At 37.2% G+C, this 23,190-nt stretch overlaps 1 protein-coding gene across 6 annotated transcripts in view; it reads right to left on the bottom strand.

The window, feature by feature from the left end:
• The window catches only part of LOC126968790 (3'-5' RNA helicase YTHDC2-like), a 39,293-nt gene extending 17,668 nt beyond the window's left edge, over positions 1-21,625 (bottom strand). For 2 of the 6 annotated variants that reach the window (XM_050813891.1, XM_050813887.1), the window contains exons 1-11: positions 21,112-21,625; positions 20,447-20,673; positions 18,399-18,500; positions 17,762-17,908; positions 17,112-17,259; positions 13,137-13,284; positions 12,558-12,733; positions 11,551-11,672; positions 8,407-8,548; positions 6,105-8,284; positions 5,627-5,757 (exon numbers count right to left, since the gene is read on the bottom strand). In XM_050813891.1, coding sequence (XP_050669848.1) covers positions 5,627-5,757; positions 6,105-8,284; positions 8,407-8,548; positions 11,551-11,672; positions 12,558-12,733; positions 13,137-13,284; positions 17,112-17,259; positions 17,762-17,908; positions 18,399-18,500; positions 20,447-20,673; positions 21,112-21,325 — 3,737 coding nt within the window. In that variant the 5' untranslated portion in view covers positions 21,326-21,625. Of the gene's footprint in view, positions 1-1,130; positions 5,158-5,626; positions 5,758-6,104; positions 8,285-8,406; positions 8,549-11,550; positions 11,673-12,557; positions 12,734-13,136; positions 13,285-17,111; positions 17,260-17,761; positions 17,909-18,398; positions 18,501-20,446; positions 20,674-21,111 lie in introns of those variants that run through there. The other 4 variants (XM_050813890.1, XM_050813889.1, XM_050813885.1 and 1 more) reach the window with 3 other exon arrangements.
• Between the last annotated feature and the right edge of the window lie 1,565 nt (positions 21,626-23,190).

Here is a 23,190-nt window from a genome sequence, read left to right as displayed (position 1 = left end):
GGCATCACAAAATTGGCCTTTGCCTAGCCCTGGCCGTTGCCTCAATTAAAATTGAAAAAAGAAAAGGAAGAACATGGGTGAAAGAATATTTATTACTGCGCGAAAAGAGCAAACATGAATATTATGGGTGTTTTAGAACGAGCAGACTTCAGAAATTATTTATGAGTGGATTTGAGATCGTTTGACATATTATTAAATCTTGTGACACCTTTTATTAAAAAGCAAGATACTATCCTACGAGACAGTATTAGAGCAAAAGAAAGATTGGTCGTAACACTAAGATTTATTGCAACAGGAAATTCATATCAAGATTTAAAATTCAGTTCTTTAATATCCAAACCCCTACTTTTTTATGAGGAAACACAAAACAAAACTTAAGTACGCGGACGTATTTAAGTTTATATTATTTGTAATATTACCCACATGCTACTGAAATCAGTAATTCAGTACTAACTAAATGCGATTACAACTTTCTAAATGATTTACGGCCGTTCTCAATATACTATCTACAGATAGAGATAAATTACTATCTTCTACTGTCAGTAATTAATGTTAATAATCTGAAGCTGTCCCAATATACCCGATAAGTCATTCTTATCGCCTAATATTGGGACGCGTGAATTGCAATTTCCATACAAACTTTATATGGCAAGAGTGCATGACCCTCTTCAACCAATAAATAAGATTGAAAGAGAAAATCAAGAACCTGATGGCTTGCCCTGTAGAAAATGGGTTTATTTTTATTTGAATAATATCAATATAATATCATTCTCTGTAAAATATATAAAATCAAACTTGCCAAAATAACATATTAATTATAAAGGATTTTTTTATTCTAGTTGGAGAAAATTGCTTAAAACATGGGGTTATATCGTCAATGTTTGCGAGGAAAAAAAACAAATCTACCCTACTCTTTAGCCATACGTGAGTGTTTAGTTGGTAAAACGACTTTTGTAATTATAATGTAATATATTTAGGTATCTGTTAATTATTCTTAAAGTTAATTATTATTATATCTACTTCAATCGCGCGTGAAGATTACACGCACACACTTTTTTATTCAGTCGCTTCGCTTCGTAGGGACACCCTGGTAGGATTGAAGAAAGATTATAAAATAAATAAAACGCAAGTATAATTAAACATTTAATCCAGAATTGTAGCTACTGAGTTTGAGAACAGGATTCTCTTCGGCTTTGTACATCATTTAAAAATTTGTCACACATATGAACTACGAGCGAAGTAAAACGACGGTTACACTCGTGCGAGTCTCAAAATATAAAGATAAATCTTCTACATTAATTTATTTAAGCTCAAAAAATAAATAACCTAAATAAATAAAATTTGGTCGAAATGTAGTCGTTGAAATTATATTTACTTCTACAGATTATTTTATTCAGAGCAGATTAGGAATTTATTATCTTTTACACTCTAAATCTTTTTAAAACAACAATTTTGTATATCAATTTAATAGGTTAATGTAAAATAAAGCTATATGAAACACACATGTTTAATGGTTTATATTGACCCCGGCAAGGTCAACCTCCAGGCCTTTGTATCATTTATATTACACTATTCTTAAAAACTAGTATTAAGTAAATTGCATTTTATTTAGAACAATACTTATCACAACACTTATAATACACTGGGACAAATTACGTAGTACGTTTTACGTTTAGAATAGCTCTAGATAGAAAATGCAACAAAAACAGTCAATAGAATGTGCCATTTATAGATTTGATGTTAATTTTGATATAAAAAGGAAATGAGCCAATAAGTCGTTTAGTTACTACATGCTAAATAGGTCAGAACGAGCTTACTGAAAGAAAGGCTGGGCAAGTCTAAATACGTCATTAAAATTTACTTGTTTTGGTCTATATATAATCCCATTGGGGTTTAAAGGTCCAGGTTTGAGAGTTTGCAACCTCTTAAATTCAAATTCAAAAATTTCTATTCAAAATAGTATTTAAAATCACTTATTGAACGTCAAAAACTACCACCCATACAAAAGAGACTGCCTCAGTCAGAAGAATGGGTGCAAGAAACTCAGCGGGCTTTTTTTTAATATAAAATATGGATTACAATGTGATATCGTACAGTAAACATTTATAATTAAAGAGCCTGAGGGTTGTTCGCTTTATTCCTTACCTTTATACCTTACCTCAACATTTACCCCTCCTTGATATATCTATAAATAAAATTGCGTCCTCTGAAAAATGCACGCTTATCCCAAAAAAGTAACATATCAATGGACTAACTAACAGAGTTACATAAGATAATATAAGGTACACAAGCAATACTGTTAAACTACAATCTACAATTTTCTAGTTTCTGCAGCAATGGAATCATGAAACGTCTTTTACAATGATAACATCTCAAAATAAATCTAAATTAATAAATAATGTTTTAAAAATGCTGTTTCCCCGATCGTATTCGTATTGTCGTCTTTTCGTCATCGAAGTCTTAGTTCTAACTTAAATCACTTCTGGGGTCTAATTTTTTTATAGATAGTGGTGAATATACGTTAGACCGGTCTAACATTCATCTTTATTATTAGATTTCCATTTTGCGTTCTTCTCGGATTGATGTCTATGTTTTTGAGCTCCCCTGTTTTTCTTTGTTTTACCTTTCACCTTAGACTGTTCGTCAGATGACGAGGCTTCATATATGATATCTTTTTTAGCAGATTTTTCGATATCTTTAATAATTTGTTTTGTCTGTTCGTTATTTTGTTCCGTGCCAAGGCCGCATCGTCTGTACGCCTCAGATTTCCGCGCGTGTCTCTGGCTGCTTTTATAACGAACATTCTTACTGTGTTTTTTATTTTTATCATCATTAATACGTTCCACTTGTGCACTCACATTTTCTGTTTTCTTTTTAGTTTCACTGATATGTTTCGCATCTTTCTGCTTAGTATCGTGTGATTTATTATTGTGTTCAGCAGGTTGAACGCCTTGCCTTTCAGAAGGAATGATTTTAGAGTCGCTTACTGCGCTATCACTTATTATAAGAACATTGCTAATTGAACAATGTACGTTTTGTGATTTTATTAATGTTTCTTTTCCTATAAAATTACTTGGGACGTGCTGTTTAGGTATTGCACCCTTGCTTATATTAATTTCAGCAAGTCTCGAAATATTATTCTCAATAACTTTGAGATCGGATGTTAACGGATCGTTTACTTTATTATCAATTTCAATATCTAATTGTTCTATGTTAACACTGTCTTCATTCAATGCAGTTTGAGTGACAATGTCTTCGTTTTCAACAAGGTCGTTCCTTGTATTTTGGTCTGAATGACTTTCAACTGTTCCATCATTTTTTTCTTTACATTCTGTAGAACTATGGCTGCGATTTAAAAATATTTTTTGCAGAACTTTCTTTTTATAGCAATCATTACCTTTGTATCGACGTTTTTGCATTTCATGAGAATTTCTCTTGAGAAGCACTTGACGATCCTTATTGCTAGTCATGGGTCTACTATTGAAACTATCGAACTCATTGGTTTTGGTTTGTATGCTCTCAACATCTCCCACGTTATTATCACCAGTTCTATTCTCATAAGACGGGTTCACCTCGTTTTCACGATCATGTATACATGATTCAGAAGACTTTTCTGTGCACGGCGTATTAATTATAATGAACCTATTCACATTTCTGTCCATAACTGATGGTTGGTTATTATTATGATAGTTATCAAATTTACCATCGTGGGTACGTTTGTTTTGATTGATTACTAGAGTCTTATTCCTTAATAATCTTATTTCTTTCGTATTTGGTTTTCGGGGAACTTGGACATTGCTAAAATTAAATCTGGCCACGTTTGCAGTCTGATCACTGGTTGCATTTTCTTCAGAATTTCTTGTTTCACTAGTTTCAAAATTAGCTTGTTTGAGAGTTTTAGATTGGTACTTCTGACATTTTTTGTCACCAAATATAAACAATTCATTTTTGTCTTGTACAGGACATTCTCTTGAGTTTTGTTCAATTTTTTTGGAGATCGTTTCATTAATGTATTTTGTAGGACTTGCAGGAACATTTCTGTAACAGCTATCCAAATATTGCTCGTTAATTTTTATTATTAGTTCATTTTGACTTGTTGCGCCTGCATTTTGAAATCTATTACTATTTTCTATGGTTTTATTTAAAGCATCCTCGTTGTCCAAATCCCGAGATTTATATGCATAATTATTAAGCTCCGAACTGGCAGTATATATTTTTCCATGTTCATTTATTTCATTATTCGGCTCGACTTCAGTCCTTTGTAAATAATCTTGATTAAAAGCATATAAACTTTGTTTATCAACTAAAGGCAGATCACACGACCTACTGCTTGCACCAGTCTCATCGCTCATGAAGTGGTTTTCACCAAATTTCTCAATTTTATTGTAATCTGTATAATCATCAAATTTCTCCTGTTGATAATTATTTACTTTAGTATCAATATGTGTATTTAAACCTGCTCCAGCGAATGTATCGTTTAATAAATATTTACTTGAAAAGTCAGTTGTCAGTTTACTGGCGTCTATATCTTCATTTAGTTGCTGTATAGTAGTATCGACATTACCAAACAACTTTTTAGTATTAATCGTAGACTGTCCTGCTTTATTTTCATCATTTTTATAATAATTTGCAAACGTGTGCAAAGTATGAGATTTCTCAGTATGATCGAAACTGCGTCCACAGAAATCATCACAACCACTGTAAACATCTGATCGATCGACACGTCCTGCGGTCGGCGTCACTAGGATTCTGTCGATATCCTCGACTGTTAAGTACGGTTTTCGAGTATTCGGTCGCGAAAATTTATCTGAAGGATACACTATTTTTGAAGATTCGATTGAATTACATTTTCTTAAATCACTAAGAGACTGATAAATTGTTCGATCCTGTGTAGGATATGTAAGTCTATTAAAATAGTGCGTGCGAGGCATATCTACGCGAGTGTCGCGGTAGGCATGGGGCTGAGCGGGCATCGCGCGGGTGCGCGAGTGCTATTGGTCGGAGGGGTGCTTCTGTATGGGGCGCGGCTGCGAGGGCGCGTGCCGGCGCCGCTGGGTGAGCGCCGCTAGGAGCGTGCGCCCGGATGTGGAGCAGATCTCAGTGCCATCGCGCGCCCCGATCACTCTCGCACCGTTTGCCAAGGAGTTCGTTATGTGCCTGAAATAAATTATAATATCTAATTTATTTAATACTAGTGTGCAGTGGCCGCCGCGTCGATAACGTTTACGAGACAACCCGACCAATGATTTTGTTATTTTTTTTTTTGTATTTTACCTCCGCTCTGCTAAATGATCACATGAGATTGGTGACCGTAGACTTCGCCGAACCCGTCGCGTTCAATAGTTTCATTATATTTCAATTGATAACATAACCTTACGTTTCAAGAGTGAGCTGGATAAACGGACATGCAAAAATATAAAATATTGGTTTTCCGGTATAAGTACCATATAGTTATAGACGTCCGTATACGTTTATTATGAGCTGTTATTTTGACATTATAACATTTAATTATCTTGTGCACTTCAAGGTATTTGGGAATCATTAATTACTTCCAAAATACTCGAATAATTTATTATTTTCAATAAAGTTTATAAATTCGGTGAGACCGGTTTATGTGTGAGCTCACCGAAGCATGTGGAAGGGTAGATGCTGGTTAGAGAGCCACTCGAGGTTACCACTCGCGTCACCAATCACGGCGGCTCCCGTCAGCTTCGACGCGCTGATGCAGCTAAATATCGCCACCACGCGACCACCTTCCTAAAACCGAACACAAAATGTACGTCAGTCACGAGGGCTTCGATTACAACTTTTACCTGATAATTCTAGTTCAACCTCCACGCGTTATATAGTCTTGTTGGTCTTGGTATTGTTATGTTATGCCTGGACATTATGTCAGATGGCGGTCTTTTCCTATCCAACGCGCGGGGATGTTATTCACGACTTTATGTGTGGCAGTTGTAACAAAAAGTTATTCGATAGCAAATTAGTTTTACATTTTATAATTAACTTCGACTTTATAATTTTGCCAGTGTTAATTGAATGCAAAATTTAATTTTTTAAACATGAGCTCCAATTAGCTGTCAAGAAAAGTAACCGTGTCTCACCTGTTTCGCCTTTTGCAGTTTCTTGATGGTGTTTTGAGTGAAGGGGAAGTTCCCGGTGGCCTGCGCCGCGTCCACGGAGTGCGGCTCGTCCGCCTTCACGATGAAGTACCGCGCACTTCCCTCCCCGTCCAGTGGCCCCTCCGACACCGCGCGTCCGCTCGGAGATATGGGGCTCCTAGCGAACTGGGAGTAGTTCCTCCGGTAGCCGTGGTAAAAAGAATTCACGAAATCGTTTCCGTACTGGTAATGGGAATCCTCCCTTGTCCGCCAGATCGGCGAGTCGACGGTCAACGGCTTCGGCCGCTGCCCGATTCCACTCGGCTGCATGAGCCCCACGTTCTTTTCCTCCGCTCCGAGCACTTGCACGGCCGTGGTCAGAATCTGCTCGTCGAGGGGCGTAGTGGGCTTGGCCGGGTTGGCCATCCTCCGGATGACGAGCGCACACAGCTTCTGTCGCAGGTAGTACACGCTGATGGCGTCGGCCGCGTCCGCCGTGAAGGCCATCCACTCATCTAGGGTAAGCACCGCCGTGTCCGGCGAAGAGTTGTTATCATCTGCCTCGCTGTCCGAGTCGCTAGACAGACCGGGCGGGTTGGCTCGCTGGGTTAATGCCCCAGGAGGCAGTCTGAGCGGCCCTCCGAACAAGGCCACTGTAAGCGGCGTCACCAAGGTGTTGCAGCGAATGAAACAAAATCTACCGACGCGCGAAATTTCTTCAAAAACAACCCAGTCTGTGGGAAGGGACTGAACGGATTTTTGAGATCCAGTCACCCCTCCGCCTCTGTGCAGCGTCGAACTGGGATGGAATGCCACCTTGACTTCTTTCGACGTCCGCAGTGTCCCAGAGTCTCTGTCCACCCGCGCTATCGACGGGTATAGCCCGCTCACCAATACGGCCTTGACGACGTGCCACTTCTCTGAATTCATATTGACGTCTTTGATATCGCCACTGCCCCTAGCTTTCACCAGACATAGTGCCCTGAGTTGCGCGAGCAGCTGGGAACGATACCCAACTATCATCTCCATAGTGGCACCGCAGATGAGATTCTTGGCACAGAATGCTCGATCGGTGAAGTTCGCTCGGGCACACTGCCAAGCTTGGAATGCACGCAACAGTGCCATATGGTCAGAAAAACTGTCCGCGGACAGCTCCTTCCTGGCCAAGCTTCCCTTCTTCCTGTTCTCAGGATTCATGGAAATCTGGAAGGGCTCCTTGTTGGACAGACTGCAGACAATGGTCAAAATCGGATCGAGGCATTTCATGACGCAAGCGTAGAGCAACATTTTACCCAATTTTGGTTCGACGGTCAAATCGAGGAGATGTTGGCCAATTTCTGTGAGGTCTTCCATGGGGGTTAGAGCACCGATCGTCTTGAGGAGTGTGACGGCGTTGCGAACGGCGAGAAAAGAGGGCGGTTCGAGCGCCTTTGATAGAAAATCTGCGATAGGAGTATTGCCAGGAGCTAGGAGTTTGGTGTGGAGGCAGAGCTCTTGCAGGGGCACGCGGAGGATCTCCGGCACAGAGTTGAGCGGCAGAGTCTTGTGGCGGCGGCGGGAGCACATGTGGAAGCAGTGGCCCGGCCTGGTGCGGCCGGCGCGGCCCGCCCGCTGCTGACCGCAAGCCCGCGAGCTCCACACGCACTGCAGAGAGCACACGCCGCCGTTCGACTCGTAGTACTTCTCCTTCACCTTGCACGAGTCCACTACGTACACAACGTCGTCTATGGTGATAGAGGTCTCCGCGATGTTTGTCGATATAATTATTTTCCTCGCATTGGGAAGAGGGTTGAACACTTTCTTTTGGTCCGATGTCTGCATATTGCTGTGTAGAGTGAATATCTGATACTTGGCGGTGGTCATTTCCGAAGAGCCTTGGATCAAATCTCTCAGGGTGACGATGTCGTCGTAGCCAGGCAGGAAAATGAGGATGCTTCCTTTGGGCATTTGCAGGTGAATATGCTTGACCAGCGCCAACATTAGATTGTGGTCGATCAGCTCCTCGGAGACAGAGTGGTTGTACACGTCAAGCAGAAAATTATCAGCGGCGTCATCAGGGTCCGTGTTCTTGTTCTCGTCCACATTGAATGTTGACAATATTTTAGCGCACTCCTCATGTCCGTCCTCTGTCGCGTAATCATATGCAGTTTTTCCACTTTTATCTCTAACTGATGGATCGGCACCTGATGATTAAAAATTAAATTGTTCATCTAACCTAGTGGTTTAAACTTTAAAGTATAATTCATTTCTCTTGCAAGTAGTTGATTAGTTAGGCTGTCTCCTAATTGGAGATTTAATTTGTTACCTATCCGCAGCATCTGCGTGACTGCGGGCGCCAGACCGCGAGCGGCTGCGGCGTGCAGCGCCGTACGGCCGCACGATGAGTGCTGAGTGTCAACGGGCACGCCTTCCGACAGGAACATGTATAACACTTGGCTGAACGAGTCCTGTGGTCGAGTCGAGTGTTGTAAAGAATTGGAAATTATTTAAGGCAAACCTTAGAATAGACACCAAACATAAGGTACATAATAGCTTTAACGGTAAATGTATTCACTTCTATAATAAAGTCCCAGCCACTGTTCTGGCATTATCTATAAATAAATTTAAATGTTTTATAAAAAAAGGCTCTGTCGTAAATCCTATTACTCCACTGCTGAATATCTAAATGATCGGACAGCCTGGGACTAGATTGTGATTATTTTATAGCGATAGAAATGACTGTACAATATTGTATATTTTTATTGAAAAGAGCACAAAAAAAGAATGCTGGGAGAGTTTCTTGCGCCGCTTCTTCTCTCTCAGATTGCCATTTGTTTCCGAAGCGGTAGTAGTATCTAGTAGTTATTAGAAATGACATCAAAAAGAAATCTAAAGGAATCAATTTTGAGAAAATAAATGCCTTTTATGCCTTTAATACTATATATACGCAGTTGTCGAATACTTAAAACGCCGGAAAAAAGCGCTAAAAATTCTCCCCAGTGCATCGTGTACCGTGCAACGAACCTTACAGACAGAAAAATATTATTTGTATTAAAAAGTAAGAGACTATGCCCTGTAAACTTTTAAATGAGTATTTTTTAAGTAAATTCAAATTGTTATTCAAAAATGAATTAGAATTGGATATTTAATGGAGTACTTTTTGATCATTTAATGGTTATCACTGAACTCATCTCCAACAATTGTCTCGCCTAGTCATGTTTCGGATCCAGTACATCCACTTCCAGCTCGATGCAATGTTCCCGTAGCCCAGTAGAAGATTCGTCACGGAAAAAAAGAAATAAAAACTGCTAAGCGATATCGGGTTTCCAAAGCCATTACATGCGAAGCTACAGTACACTTCCTGAGCGATAAAAGAGGACCTTTTAATAGTAGCTTTCTAAGCAATCATCGAACGCAGACTGTCCAGGGCTCGCACGAGCCGGAGCCAAGATTAGGATAGTCAGAAATATAATTCAAAGTCACTCCCCCACAGTCATCTGCACAATGGTTGAACACCTAGTAAAGTGTGTAACGGCGTCGCGTTATTGATTAACAACACAATGAGGGACATTTTAAATATTGCAAATGTCACGACATGAAACTTCAAAATTCCTTATATAGACGTTGAGGACTATGACCCGGGTCCTGACTAGATTACAAAGAAAATTTAAAAATGCCCAATGAAATAACCTATTTACATGATAACTGTAATGCAATATGGCAAAATAGACATTGGAAGTCCGACTTGGTGCATTCTTCTATCCTCTACACAAAAAGGCAATCTCATCGTTGTTACAGTTGACATAACTGTAACATTGGCTCTAATATAAAATTTCTATAGTATACGTTATCAATGGGAGGCTAAGATCATAAGTACAAGCGGAGTTGCTTAAAGGGAGGAGGTACTAAAGAGAATAGGTATTCTAAATCTTCGGCACATATTCATTACACAATATGAAAATCCACAGACTGGGAATGGAGCGAACGCCCTCAGGCTTTTTAGTTTTTAAATTTTATTGTACGATATTACATATATTGTAACGCAAAAAAGGCCGTTGAAATTCTTGCGCCCGTTCTTCTCAGGTCGGAGACATACTATTTCGAATGGGTGGTAGTTTTTAACGTTCAATAAGTGATTTTAAATTCTATTTTGAATAAAAATATTTGAATTTGTATACAACACCCTAAATGTAATATGTTTTGTGGATTATCCAAAGGCTTTTAACTGTGTTAAATGGCACAGATTGTAGGAGGCTGTTGTTCACCACAGGTGTTCCAGCTCACCTTGACATGCTGATTCGCAACCGGTACGATTCAGGATATGGCACCATTACAGTAGGAGATGCATAATCAAGTTGTTTTAAATTCCATAAAGGCGTTCGCCAGGGATGTGTTATCTCTCCCGTATTATTCAATACATATGGAGAGCCTATCATGTGCAAATCGCTTGAGAACTGGGAGGGTGTAATCAAGATAAATGGAGTCAACATATCTCATTTCCGCTATGCAGATGACACCACCCTCCTCGCATCATCTGAGGCAGAAATGGAAAAGCTGCTGAAACCTTCGCACGACACGCCACAAGTTAGGATATCATCCCCAACATCTGGATGTGTGGCGACCCTCCACAGTGCGGTTTTCAAGGAGCTTTCTTCCACGTACTACAAAGCTGTGGAATGAGCTTCCTTGTGCGGTGTTTCCGGAGACGATACGACATGGGTACCTTCAAAAAAAGCGCGTACACCTTCCTTAAAGGTCGGTAACGCTCTTGTGATTCCTCTGGTGTTGCAAGATAATTTGGGCGGCGGTGATCACTTAACACCAGGTGAACCGTACGCTCGTTTATCCTCCTATTCCGAGACCGTTACTCAAGGGCATGGGACTCACCATTAATAACGTATACGTAACGTATACTCATTGTATGAGTATGAAAACGTGGACTAGTTCCAATACTAAGGGTCAGTAATCAATAACACCCCAATAAAATTCCCCATCACTCTATACGGCGTGAGACATGGAATCTCAAGGCTGCACGAAGAATCAACGCCTTTGAAATGCTGCGAATACCATCGATAGAAACAAAGATGTACTTGCCACAAACGCAATCAACAATCAGTGCAATCAGAAAGAATAAGGTGAACCGAATCAGTAAAACACAATTTTGAGTTACAAGCCTCCAAATTATACAGAATACGATACGCCCTGTCCATTATAATGCAGTGCCGCTCATGATTCTCGGAGAAATTATGAAGTACCGCGAGTGCGCTTAACATAAACACTTTGACACATGTTGTTAAGTCTCTTAAGTACCAGAAGTTTTACTAGCTGCGACGCCCTTTGAACGGAATACTAGTCGTTCTTGCTTGGCCCGACTTATAACGTGTTAACATAACAATATGTACCTACTATATTCTACAATAAACCTACTTTTAACTTGCGAAACACAGCATAATAATAAAATTTCACTTACAAGTGATCCGTCATTGAAACATTCATCAAGAAATTCGTCCATGTCAGCCTGAAGCGCCGGATCTATAATCTCTTTCTCTTCTTTATTGCTATTTTCTTCAACCGTGTCACTCTGTTTTTGTCCTACAAGAGTCAAAGAAAACTTATATGTTAACTGACTCTATCGAATCCTTTGTAGCAATGTAGGGATTTTTTATACTGCGTTTATTGAGTTAAAATTACATTTAAAACACTTAAATATAATGGTTCCTCCAGGGAATTTAAAGTGGACTGTATCTATAAAAGGGGTACTCAGGTGAACAGGGGGCCTACTCCTAAAATCGATATTCGATTAATCGTGGCATTAGTCGTATCGAATCCTATTCTTAGTTACATCGTAATCAATGTCGAAACGATGATTGAACGTACGAAACATTATTCGATATTCTTGGTCCTAACCCTACTCTTGAGGTCTACTCGCAAAATCGACAACGATACATTCGGAACGATACGATAATACTCCGAATCATCAAACGTTAGGTTTGAACATATTTCATTCACCTTAACATCGTAAAAAAATCAAAATATTAGTCTATGGTAACGATAAACGATAAGGTATTCAAACATTTGTTAGAGTAGGTTAGTTGCGATGTATTCGGAGAATTATCGTATCGTTCCGAATGTATCGTTGTCGATTTTGCGAGTAGACCTCCAGAACAGGAATCATTGGAATAAAATGAAAATACAAGGATTTCCTGGATTTATATTTAAATGTTGCGGTGCTCAACTTTCGCGTGCGGTTAATTAATTTGTACCGGCTAAGTTGCTAGGATAAAGGTGTAAGGGGTTAGGAAAAGGGTTGTGTATTATTTTGATAAATGGCGTTACCGTATATAAAAGCGAATATGTGCGAGTCAACGAGGGAGAGACAGAGAGAGAGAGAGAGAGAGAGAGATAAATAAAATGATAGAGGATTCCTTGTTAATTTGATTGTAGTCCATTATTTTTTACAAATTATTTGTTACAAACCTTCCAACTGCGACCAATAGCTCTGTCCAGACTTGAGCTTGTTCTTCAGCTCTCGTTCTACCTGTACCATCTTCTTGGTGCTATACTTAGTCAACTTCAGGATGTCTTCTAGATAATGCCGCTGCACCTCGAACAGTCGACCCGGGATCGTTATCACCGGGCACCCGTTGAAGTATCTGTAGATAAATATCCATGTAGAAAGTATGTCCTAAAAGATTAATGAATTCCTGACGAGATCTTCACATCCGGGCCGCCACTTCAGAACCCGCCACTTACCAGTGTGTTTTTGTTTTCCGAATTCATATTTACGTTTATCTGAGGCTGTTACTGTCAAGGAAATCGTCATTACTAGAGCACAAATAAAATACTGGGAGTTTCTTGCAGATTTTACATACACTTTAGAAGTTGTCCTCAATAAGTCCTATTTGTAGTTAAAATAATAACTTTATAAACATCTATTAACGTAAATTAAACCTTACCGCTTTAACCGGGGTTCAATTGACAAAGAAACCTAAAAAGAAGAGTGTTCATTCGTCCATATTTAACGAAAAAATAAACTTTAACCCTGTAGAAAGTCACCTGGAGAAAATCTGCGTGTCGCACGTAGCGGACATCAATATCAGCTTCAGGTCGTGGATCCTCGCCAACGCGTCACGGAGCGCTATCAGCAGGAAATCACTGAATTTGTCTCGCTCGTGCACCTCGTCCACGAACACGTGTGTGACACCTGCAAACATTGTACCGTTAATACTCCGACCGTACTCGATATACAGCGTGGCGATACAATGGCAACATTAAATAATCACACGGGAACAACTACTTAACCGTAATCATTAAAAAAATGTTCAATAATAAAATATATAATTCACCTAAATAAATCAATTATCCATAAGATCATTTCGGAACAACCTGTAAGAAATCTAGTAGCCGCGAGCTAGCGTAGGCACTGACATGTACTTCATGCCGCCTTATACCACCACGTATGGGTGATTAAAATTTTAATTCCAAAATATATCATTTATTTATTTGCTAATTTCAATTATTTACTTAAAATTTTAGGTTAATTTTATTACGATTAATGGTAGAAAGCTCTAACCTTGTGTTGGCACTATTAGAGCTGTATAATAACTAATACACAATCCTTCTAATATTATAAATGTGAAAGTTTGTATGTCTGGATGTATGTTTGAACTTCTTTAACGCAAAATCTACTGAATAGATTTTGATGAAACTTTACAATAATATAGCTTACACACCAGAATAACAAATAGGCTATAATTTATAAAACTATAGTGTGAATTATACAAAATATAAAAGAAGTGTGATTGTTACTAGTGAATACAACTAGCGCCATCTCTTATCAACTAGCAAGCAAAAGATCAATACAATGTAATTTATATGGCAAAACAAAGTTTGCCGGGTCAGCTAGTTTCTTATAAATGTATCACTTAAAACTGTCCTCACAAGTTCATATTAGTAGTAAAAATAAGTACATTAACATCTATTAATACAACTGATAAATCTATATAAAATGGCAATACAAAATGTACGAGCAAAGCAATCGTGGTCTTCACTGCAAACAAATACAAAAATTAATATACGTTAATTTCTTGACTAAATTCACATTATATAGAAAATAGGTTATAAAAAATATATAATTATTATTTCCCAAAAATAAAAAAAACTCCCGAACAGTTTTGTTTCACAGAACTATAATTTTTACCATAATAATATTATGTAAAGGAGTGCTGGAGCGTGTTTACTGTTCAACTGGTTGGTGCTCATGTTTTAAGGACGTTATTTTGCCCGTTATTGAGTAGATGTATGGTTATCACATATGTGAAATATATATATACCACAATACTAACCCCAAGTTAACCCATGTGTTATGCCGGCTAAATTATGGGTACCATAAAAGGCGCCGATTTCTGCCATGCAGCAATAATTCAAATTCAAATTCAAAAATAATTTATTCACGTATGTCACGGAAATGACACTTATAAATGTCAAAAAAAAAAATTGTTTCTTATTGAATTTACCGCTACTTCGTAAAGGGTTGAGCTAATGAGAAGAAGTAGCAAGAAACTCATTGCCACTCTTTTAAGTCAAGATTTACATATTAATTGTTTTACAAATCATTTCAATTACAGTGCATGCAAAGTGACGCAACAAAAATACTCAAATGTCAAAAACTTAAAGGCTTACACGAGTAAGTCAAAAAAGAAAAAAAAAAGTAAATTAATACATATAAACACAAGAGTTATTGAGTATAGTAGATGCATCAATCCACACATAACGTAAATAAATAGAGGCATTATGTGAGCATTTCATAAAATAAAATATATAATAACTTTAAAAAAAATAATAATAAAAAACACATCAAGCAGACCTCCCGGTAACAAGATCATCCAGCCACCACGAGTAGCACCCGTTCACGAGCATGACGCATGGACCAGCCATCGCCTCCCTCGACCATATTTTAGGGAAGGGAACGACCCGCCCCACGTCGCCGCCACTAATGTTTAAGCATTATTGTATTTCGGTCTGAAGGCCACCGTAGCTAGTGAAATTACTGGGCAAATGAGACCTAACATCTGATGTCTCAAGGTGACGAGCGCAATTGTGGTGCTGCTCAGAATTTTTGGGTTTTTCAAGAACTGTTATGGGCAGGGTGTATCAATTACCATCAGCTGAACGTCCTGTTCGTCTCGTCCTTTACTATCATAAAAAAATGTTATAATGCCCGCGTAATTAGAATGGGAAAGGCCGCCATCTTACTGACGTTAAATCCAGACAGATATATCAAAATGTGAATTTTTAGAGTCAGAAATGCTTCTATGTTTTATATGCGTTCACTGCACTTAACAGATATAAAGGTAAGCCTAAAATTCGCATTTAATGTACCTATAGTGTAAAAATTCGCTTTACAGCAGTATATTACTATAGACTTTTATTTCACATTAAAACCACCATATTTGTAATTAAGTAATACAATTTTTATTAACTGCCAACAGAATTATAAGTGATAAGTTAACATAAAATAAGCCTATGGATATTTTATTATCAAGACGAAAATATTAAAGAGAAATTTTATACAATATAAGTAGATTGTAATGAAAAAATTGCGTGCATATAAAGTACACCATGTCAGAAGTGAAACCTGCATTGTGCATATCTCTAAACTGCATATGAAGTCCTGGTACGTGTTGCTATGATGACACATGATTTTAACCGCTTTGAAAAACATAACTATCACCACTAATACATATATGTTCTCCTGGTATCTATGAAGTAATACGTCGTGCGCATGACGTCAGAATATATTAAGGTATACTCGCGTCATACAGACAATCTCTTCTTCAACTATGATCGCCTGGTACCAAAATATTGTATAATGCTTGCTATCTCATTATCTCCCATGTTAAATAAAGATGTAAAATAAATGGTCTTTGTTTGATGCTCAATCACGCCTAAACCACTGATCGCATCGACTTGTAACTACCACCATTCGATGCGAAATTTATCCTAGATTGTTTATGGCTACTTATTTTTTTATTGTATTTGTAATAAGATTAATAAAATTTATTTCCTTTTAAAATGCGCCCAGCGAAGCGGACGGCGGATTGTGAGTACCTACTGAGTAGTGTTCTAATGGACACATTCTCAACTTGTGACATGTGCTCGATCACTGAGTTATTGATTTATTCCGGCTGAGGAAAGAAATGTCAAGTCTTTAAATTTGTTTTCGTATGAGTTTACGATCCCTTGGAGAACGTCTGCTATAATTAATACGGAGCTGGCAAATGTCGAAAATCTCTACTCCATGTACGTGCAGTACTGGCCCACACTCCGATCCGTTCACTTTCCGTCTATCTTCAAGTGTAAATAAAAAAATATAAGTCTATCGTTGTAAACTTCTTTTGTTCTTAGAATATAATTCAGGCGACGCGGTGTAAAGGGCCACTGTGTGGACTCTAACTGAACTATAAAGCCTTCGAGAAATCTGTATAAAGAGTATCGATTTTTCCACGAGAGCCAACAGAAGCTAAAACGAAACTGATAAAATTCGATAGGTTTGTGATAGTTGAACTTGGAAGCGAAGAATACATGCTGGGCTTCTGAGAGCTCGTGAAGAAGAACACAGACTCGAATGACGACAACGTTTGACAAAGTCGAAATAATCGAGATGGACTGTAATGGTAATGTTTCACGACCACCTTTTTAAGACCGCACTTTGGGTATGTAGAGAAGGCTCCCAGGCATAAATGAATGATTTGATTGAATTTTATTATAGAATTTTTTAAAAGAGCCTGCCGAGTTTCATGCACCCATTCATTTCAAAGTCTGAGACACATCTTCGTAAGGGTGGGTTTAAATTTCGATATTGAATATACTGATTGAAGAATCCTATTTAGGATAAAAATATTATTTGAATTAGATAATTATTTACTATTTCCCGATTATTGGAAGCGTTGTGCAGTTGATCGCGATGGCAGATATATCGATTAAGTTGACTATTTAAATTGAATTAAATTACATGGAATCAAACCCCACCTGTGAGTACATCATCTCCACCCATGAGGGTCCTCAACAGCACACCATTGGTACAGTAGTGCAACACAGTCCGCGGACTCACTCGAGACTCCAGTCGGATCTGGTAACCCACTGCCTGTCCAATCTTTTCCATACGCTCGTAAGCCACCTGAAACACAATATTATATTTATTACATCTGCAATAAATCTCTCTACCATAGTGAAGACATCAATATAAAGATTTTGTCCAAATGATTTGAGTTTTCTTTAGAGATTTTGGCGAGGCAACACTTCCTGAGGATGCCTCGTGTAGAGGTGAAACACGTGTCGAATTGTTTAAAGACAAATATTGGCGAAATTAACACTAAAGAAAACTCAAATCATTTGGATAATTATGGATTTCTGCAAAGTAACGCCTACTTCAATAAATTTTGTGCTCATAAGCTACAGATAAAAAAATTAAACCAATTTAAGATTGATAAATGAAAATGTAGAAAAAGCAGTCACAGCTTTTCTGTTATCAATTTCATAAAATGAGAGATTATTTAAACAAACACTTTTACGTAATGTAAACAGTTGCAGTTCCTCTTTAGCTGCTTGTTGTTGGAGGAAATTTCTTAACTATTATTTATGATTCGTTAGAACTAAAGCTGTGTTGGATGTGAGCTCACCCTTTCAGCAACAGATACAGCCGAGATCCTCCTGGGCTGTGTGCAGTATATCCTGGCGGGCAGCTTGTTTTCTTGGCAATAGTCCAGCACCAGCTGAGGAAGCTGAGTTGTTTTACCACAGCCTGTAGCCCCTGCCACTATTATTACCTGCAATATAATAGAAATAAAACAAAATGTAAAGACAATAGACAATTTAAGAGTTGTAAAGTGCAGATGCACTTTTTGGGCTTACTTTGGGAATTCCATCATTACTTTGAACTTGAATAAAAAAAAATTATGCTGTAATCATCATCATCAATCCTTACTAATATTATAAATGTTATGTTTGTTTGTTACGCTTTTACGACGGAGCTACTGACCCGATTTTGATGAATTTGGTACATCAATAGAATAGAGCTTGGGAGTTTGGGAATCAAACCTGGTAGTTTTGAAAATTAAAACTTAAGTAAATTATTTTTTCATTTAGATATCAATTGTACTTTTACGTCTCAATCAATGTTACTATGAAACTATATCTAAAATGAATAAAATGCATTGTTTTTCATTTCTTTCAATTCTTTTTTTGTTATTTAGCAGGTGTTCAAAATGACATCCATTTTTTAATACCATATAAATTAATGTAAAGTAAGACAACTACCTGGTTAGAATTTATAGCACTAATAAGTTCATGCCTTTGTTCATACACGGGCAGTCTTTCTCTGAACTTCATCAACTCTGGATTGTATGCTGTGTTTGGAATCTGAAAAAGGAAATTAGTTTTAAGGTAAATTTACAATAAACAACAATTCACATTTACAGTTTTACATAGGACTTAGGTTTTACAATAGTTCTTCATTACATATAAGGTTATGGTGGAAAAAATGTATTTAAAAAATTATATAAAATAATAAATACATGTAACTGAGTGCCAATTATATCTCTATCAGATTTTTAATCACTCAGTTACTAATGAATCAAGTGTGCCTCTACATAAATCCTTAAGGATTATTCTCAAATGATGTTGAATCTTTTTTTCACAAGCAAATCATGCACTTATTCTACCAACTTGATTCTATTATCTTGAAAATAACAAACAAGCAACATGAAAGAATAGAGATATTGAGGATAGGACTTGACCCTTAGTATTGAGGATAGGACCCTAGTTTTTACATCAGATAGGCCAGGGGTGCTCAAGCTAGATTTGCTAACTCAAAATTGTTAGACTACGATCAATAGACTCTGAGAGGCTCCAAGTATGTGTGACGAAGGAGTGTTACGATAACATAGATATTAGTTTTGCACACAATAATCTGCATTTTTTTTAGTCAAGGTAACTGTAGGTTTTCTTTAAAACTTCAATGAAAAAACTGATAATTATAAAAAATTACGAGAACCAATAAGGTTCTTACAAAACAAATGTGTTCTAGTATCTAAAGTTCTAAACTTAACTAAAGAGTGACTTTGGATGTTGAAGCGTGACACTGCATGTCCTCAACATACTTTTACAACATACATAATGGTATGTAATTATCAATTATTGTTACGTAAAACAAAATCTTTGAATAGTTCTATATCATATTTTTCTCTTGAGATTGGCCGTTTGAGCACCCCTTAGATAAGCCTTTTGCTCCTTTGGTGCCACTACCTCGTCAAGACAGTTCCTTCATCGCTAGGATGAACTCAACCTATATTTTGTGTTAATTTATATTTATGTAAATTCAAAGATCATCACTTAATTAAAAAACATTTCGCATTCATCTATAACTGAGATGTGTAAGTGACATCTCAGTTATAGATGTGAACATTATTTTTGATGTATATATACAATGTTAATATTAGTGTATATGATGTTGGTGGAATTGTTCAAATAAATAATCTGTTGTAAGTCAAGTCACCTGTTGTTAAGTGATCACCACCGCCCACAATCTCTTGCAACACCAGAGGAATCACAGGAGCGTTGCCGGCCTTTAAGGAAGGTGTACGAGCTTTTTCTGAAGGTACCCATGTCATATCGTCCCGGAAACACCGCACAAGGAAGCAATTACATGTTGTATTTATTTTGAAGTAGAAAGTAGAAGTATTAATTTTAATGTAAAGGCCTAAGCAACATTAGACTACAATGTTGAGTTACAGCCAAGCTTGGTGCCTAGAGTGACCAGGTTGCAGTGTTTACACTTTGACTCAAGTCTTTACAATTTTTTTCATAAAAATCAAGCTTTGTAGAAACAAAACTTTATAAAAGAAGTACCTTGATACAATACCTCCCACCAAACCATGATGATGATTACCAATTTGCGATTTTCCAACCACTTTAATGCTCCATTTGAGCTATGAGACTTTATCATTTTTTTTTATGCTGAGCTCTCATAAAAATGATAAATGGCTCCATACCCACTTTGAGTAAGGCATTGTGTATGTTCTATAGTCCAACAACTTGAATATTTGTTTCAGGTTTTAAAAAAAAAACCTTGTATCAATCTATAGCACCCATCACTTCCATTAAAATTTGTAAACAAGTACTCTTAAGCTTGGTGGTCTACTTCTACATGACATTGGCAAACTTGTGGTCATACCTTCCACAGTAGCCACAATAGGAAGAATAGAATAGATCTGAGACTCAAAGTTTTGTCTACCATAATATGAATAAATAAATGATGAATATGTAAAGATTATCTCTAGTGTTGATAGATAATGAATCATGCCTACCTGGGCAACACCATTATTCAACTGCCCCATAGCTTTTTGAGCTAGCTGCGGACTTCTTTCTTTTTCTGGACATGAACTTAAGTCTTCTTTCTCTTTACTTGTAATTGGAAAAGCGTTGAAAAGGTCACTAATGGTACATCTCATGTTAGAGTCCAGAATGAGTTTTGCGTCATTTTGAATGATGGTAGAACCTACACGTTTGTAAATTGTTAAGTAGCGGTTGACCCCTGAAAAATGGATATTTGGATAGCTGAAAGGCTTTTAAATTTAAAAATAACTCCATGTATTTTTTTTTATGAAAGAGGACTTGATTACTGGCCTTATTGGGGACTTTGAGATGATATCACTTAGATAGATGGATAGACAATAGAATGATATGACTTGACGCAAGTATCCTGATGGTAAATGGCCATAATCCCGACTTGAATCAAAAGAATGTAATTGGTCTCTGTTATTACACTTAACTTTTTCAAAGTACCCTAATTATAGAATATGTCAGACCACAAATAAATTTAGGTATAAATTAATAATCTAGGTATGAATGACTTAGATTTCCAAACATATCTGAGAGTACAACAATACAAACGAGAAAACGACAAAAGAAGGTAGAATATGTATGGACAAATTTAGTTGACAAATCAAATGTAAAAAATATAACTAAATACCTTTCCCGCGCGACTTTGACTTTAGTCCCAATTTTGCGACGGTTTCATGTATGAAACCACGCTCCTGCGCTGATAAGAACGATGGAAACTTGAGTTCCGTTTCATTTTCATCAGTGAGAAACTTATCCAACTGTATCTTCAATGCAATGCTCACTGATTCTGCTATTGGGAAATGTTTGTTACCCAAATTACGCCTGCCCCTCTTAGAACTCATGACGAACTAACTAGTAACAATGGATACTAGAAGTATACATTCGTTTGGAATTCCAGGATACAAGCAAAGAATAAAAATATGGAGCGAAATAGAACTAAATTCGAAGATTCTATTTTCTAAAATTAAATCCTTTGTTGGCCTCCGCCTTCAATACGGCCCACCAAATCTTTAATATACTGAGTACTAGACAAGTAAATATATTCACTGGTGTTATGTTATAATGCTACTGAAAAGTGAAAACGAAAATTGAAAATCTTAGAAAATTTTATTAAACATTTACTGATTACAGTAAACTCTAAAGACTAAAGTTTAAAAATACAATGTGTCAAACTGTCAAATATCAATGTAATTGTTTTTTCTTTTCTGACTCTGCATGCATACTACGACTTTCAAAGAAAGGAGTTAGACAAAATGTGCCCAAAGTGTACAAAAATAAATTACAATTTGCAAATAATATTTTTTTTTAATTAAGAAATTTAGAAATTCAATATAAAAGATGTTGAAAAAAACTCAATAGTAATTTCTAATGTCAATCGTAAGCTGTACGTTGCCTTATTATTAACAAAGGAGGCATAAGGAGGCTAAAAAAATGTAAAATATCATAAATCTTGGCGGGCCCATGCTCTCACCTCATCATGTCACGCGTGCGACACAAGCATATCTCACATATAACTAAAATGTATGTTGTTATAAACCTACTGTAAGTGTTGTCTACCGCACAGGGAGTTATCACAGGGGAATGTTCTGAATAGCTGTTTCATCTTGTGCCTGCCGCTGAATTTCACCTTTGCACGACACGCCAAAAATTAGGATATCATATCTACCATCTGGATGTGCGGTTCTCCACATTTCGGTTTTCAAGAAACTTCAATCCACACACTACAAAGCTGTGAAATGAGCTTCCTTGTGCGGTGTTTCCATGTCGTATCAACATGGAAACACAACCAAACACAAACAAAAAAAGTGCGTATACCTTCCTTAAAGGCCAGCAACGCTCGTGTGATTTCTCTGGTATTGCAAGCGAATATGGATGGTAGTGATCATTTAACCCCAGATGACCCGTGCGCTCGTTTGTCTTCCTTTTGCAAAAACCTACCTTTGTAAGTCGGATAAAAAATAAGGTAAGCGCGATGACGGATGAGATTATTGAATTTTTATGCTAGCTTGACCTATATCCACAGATCGGATGTCAAATGACAATGACTATATTTCGAATAAATGAGTTTACGGAGACGAACAACATAAACAAAAATACACTTTTATTCACATTAAAACAGTACTTTAACTCACACACGCATTGGTCCCCAGACTGGTGTTCAAAATGAAATAAAATTGCTTGAAGTTATAGTTTAACACTTTACAAGACAGTCAAGATAAAAGGCATACAAGGCATTTATTTTCTCAAAATTGATTCCTTTAGAATTCTTTTTGATGTCATTTCTAATAACTACTAGATACTACTACCGCTTCGGAAACAAATGGCGCTCTGAGAGAGAAGAAGCGGCGCAAGAAACTCTCCCAGCATTCTTTTTTTTGCCCTCTTTTCAATAAGTATATAGTATTGTACAGTCATTTCTATTGCTATAAAATAATCACAATCTAGTCCCAGGCTGTTCGATCATTTAGATACTCAGCAGTGGAGTAATACGGATTTACGACAGAGCCATTTTTTTATAAAACGTTTAAATTTATTTATAGACAATGAACAGTGGGACTTTATAATAGAAGTGTATACATTTACCCTTAAAGCTATATATTATGTATCTTATGAAACCTACTAGAATTAGTTACAAGCAATCCCTTATTTCTAGTGTTATAATAATGAAAATCACTATTAAGAGCAAACAGGTGGCGATTTTTGTGAA

Source organism: Leptidea sinapis, chromosome 16 (assembly GCF_905404315.1).
Source record: "Leptidea sinapis chromosome 16, ilLepSina1.1, whole genome shotgun sequence".
In the NCBI taxonomy this organism is placed as follows: domain Eukaryota; kingdom Metazoa; phylum Arthropoda; class Insecta; order Lepidoptera; family Pieridae; genus Leptidea; species Leptidea sinapis.
Note: the sequence above shows the minus strand (reverse complement) of the source record. Positions and strands in the feature narration are given on the sequence as shown.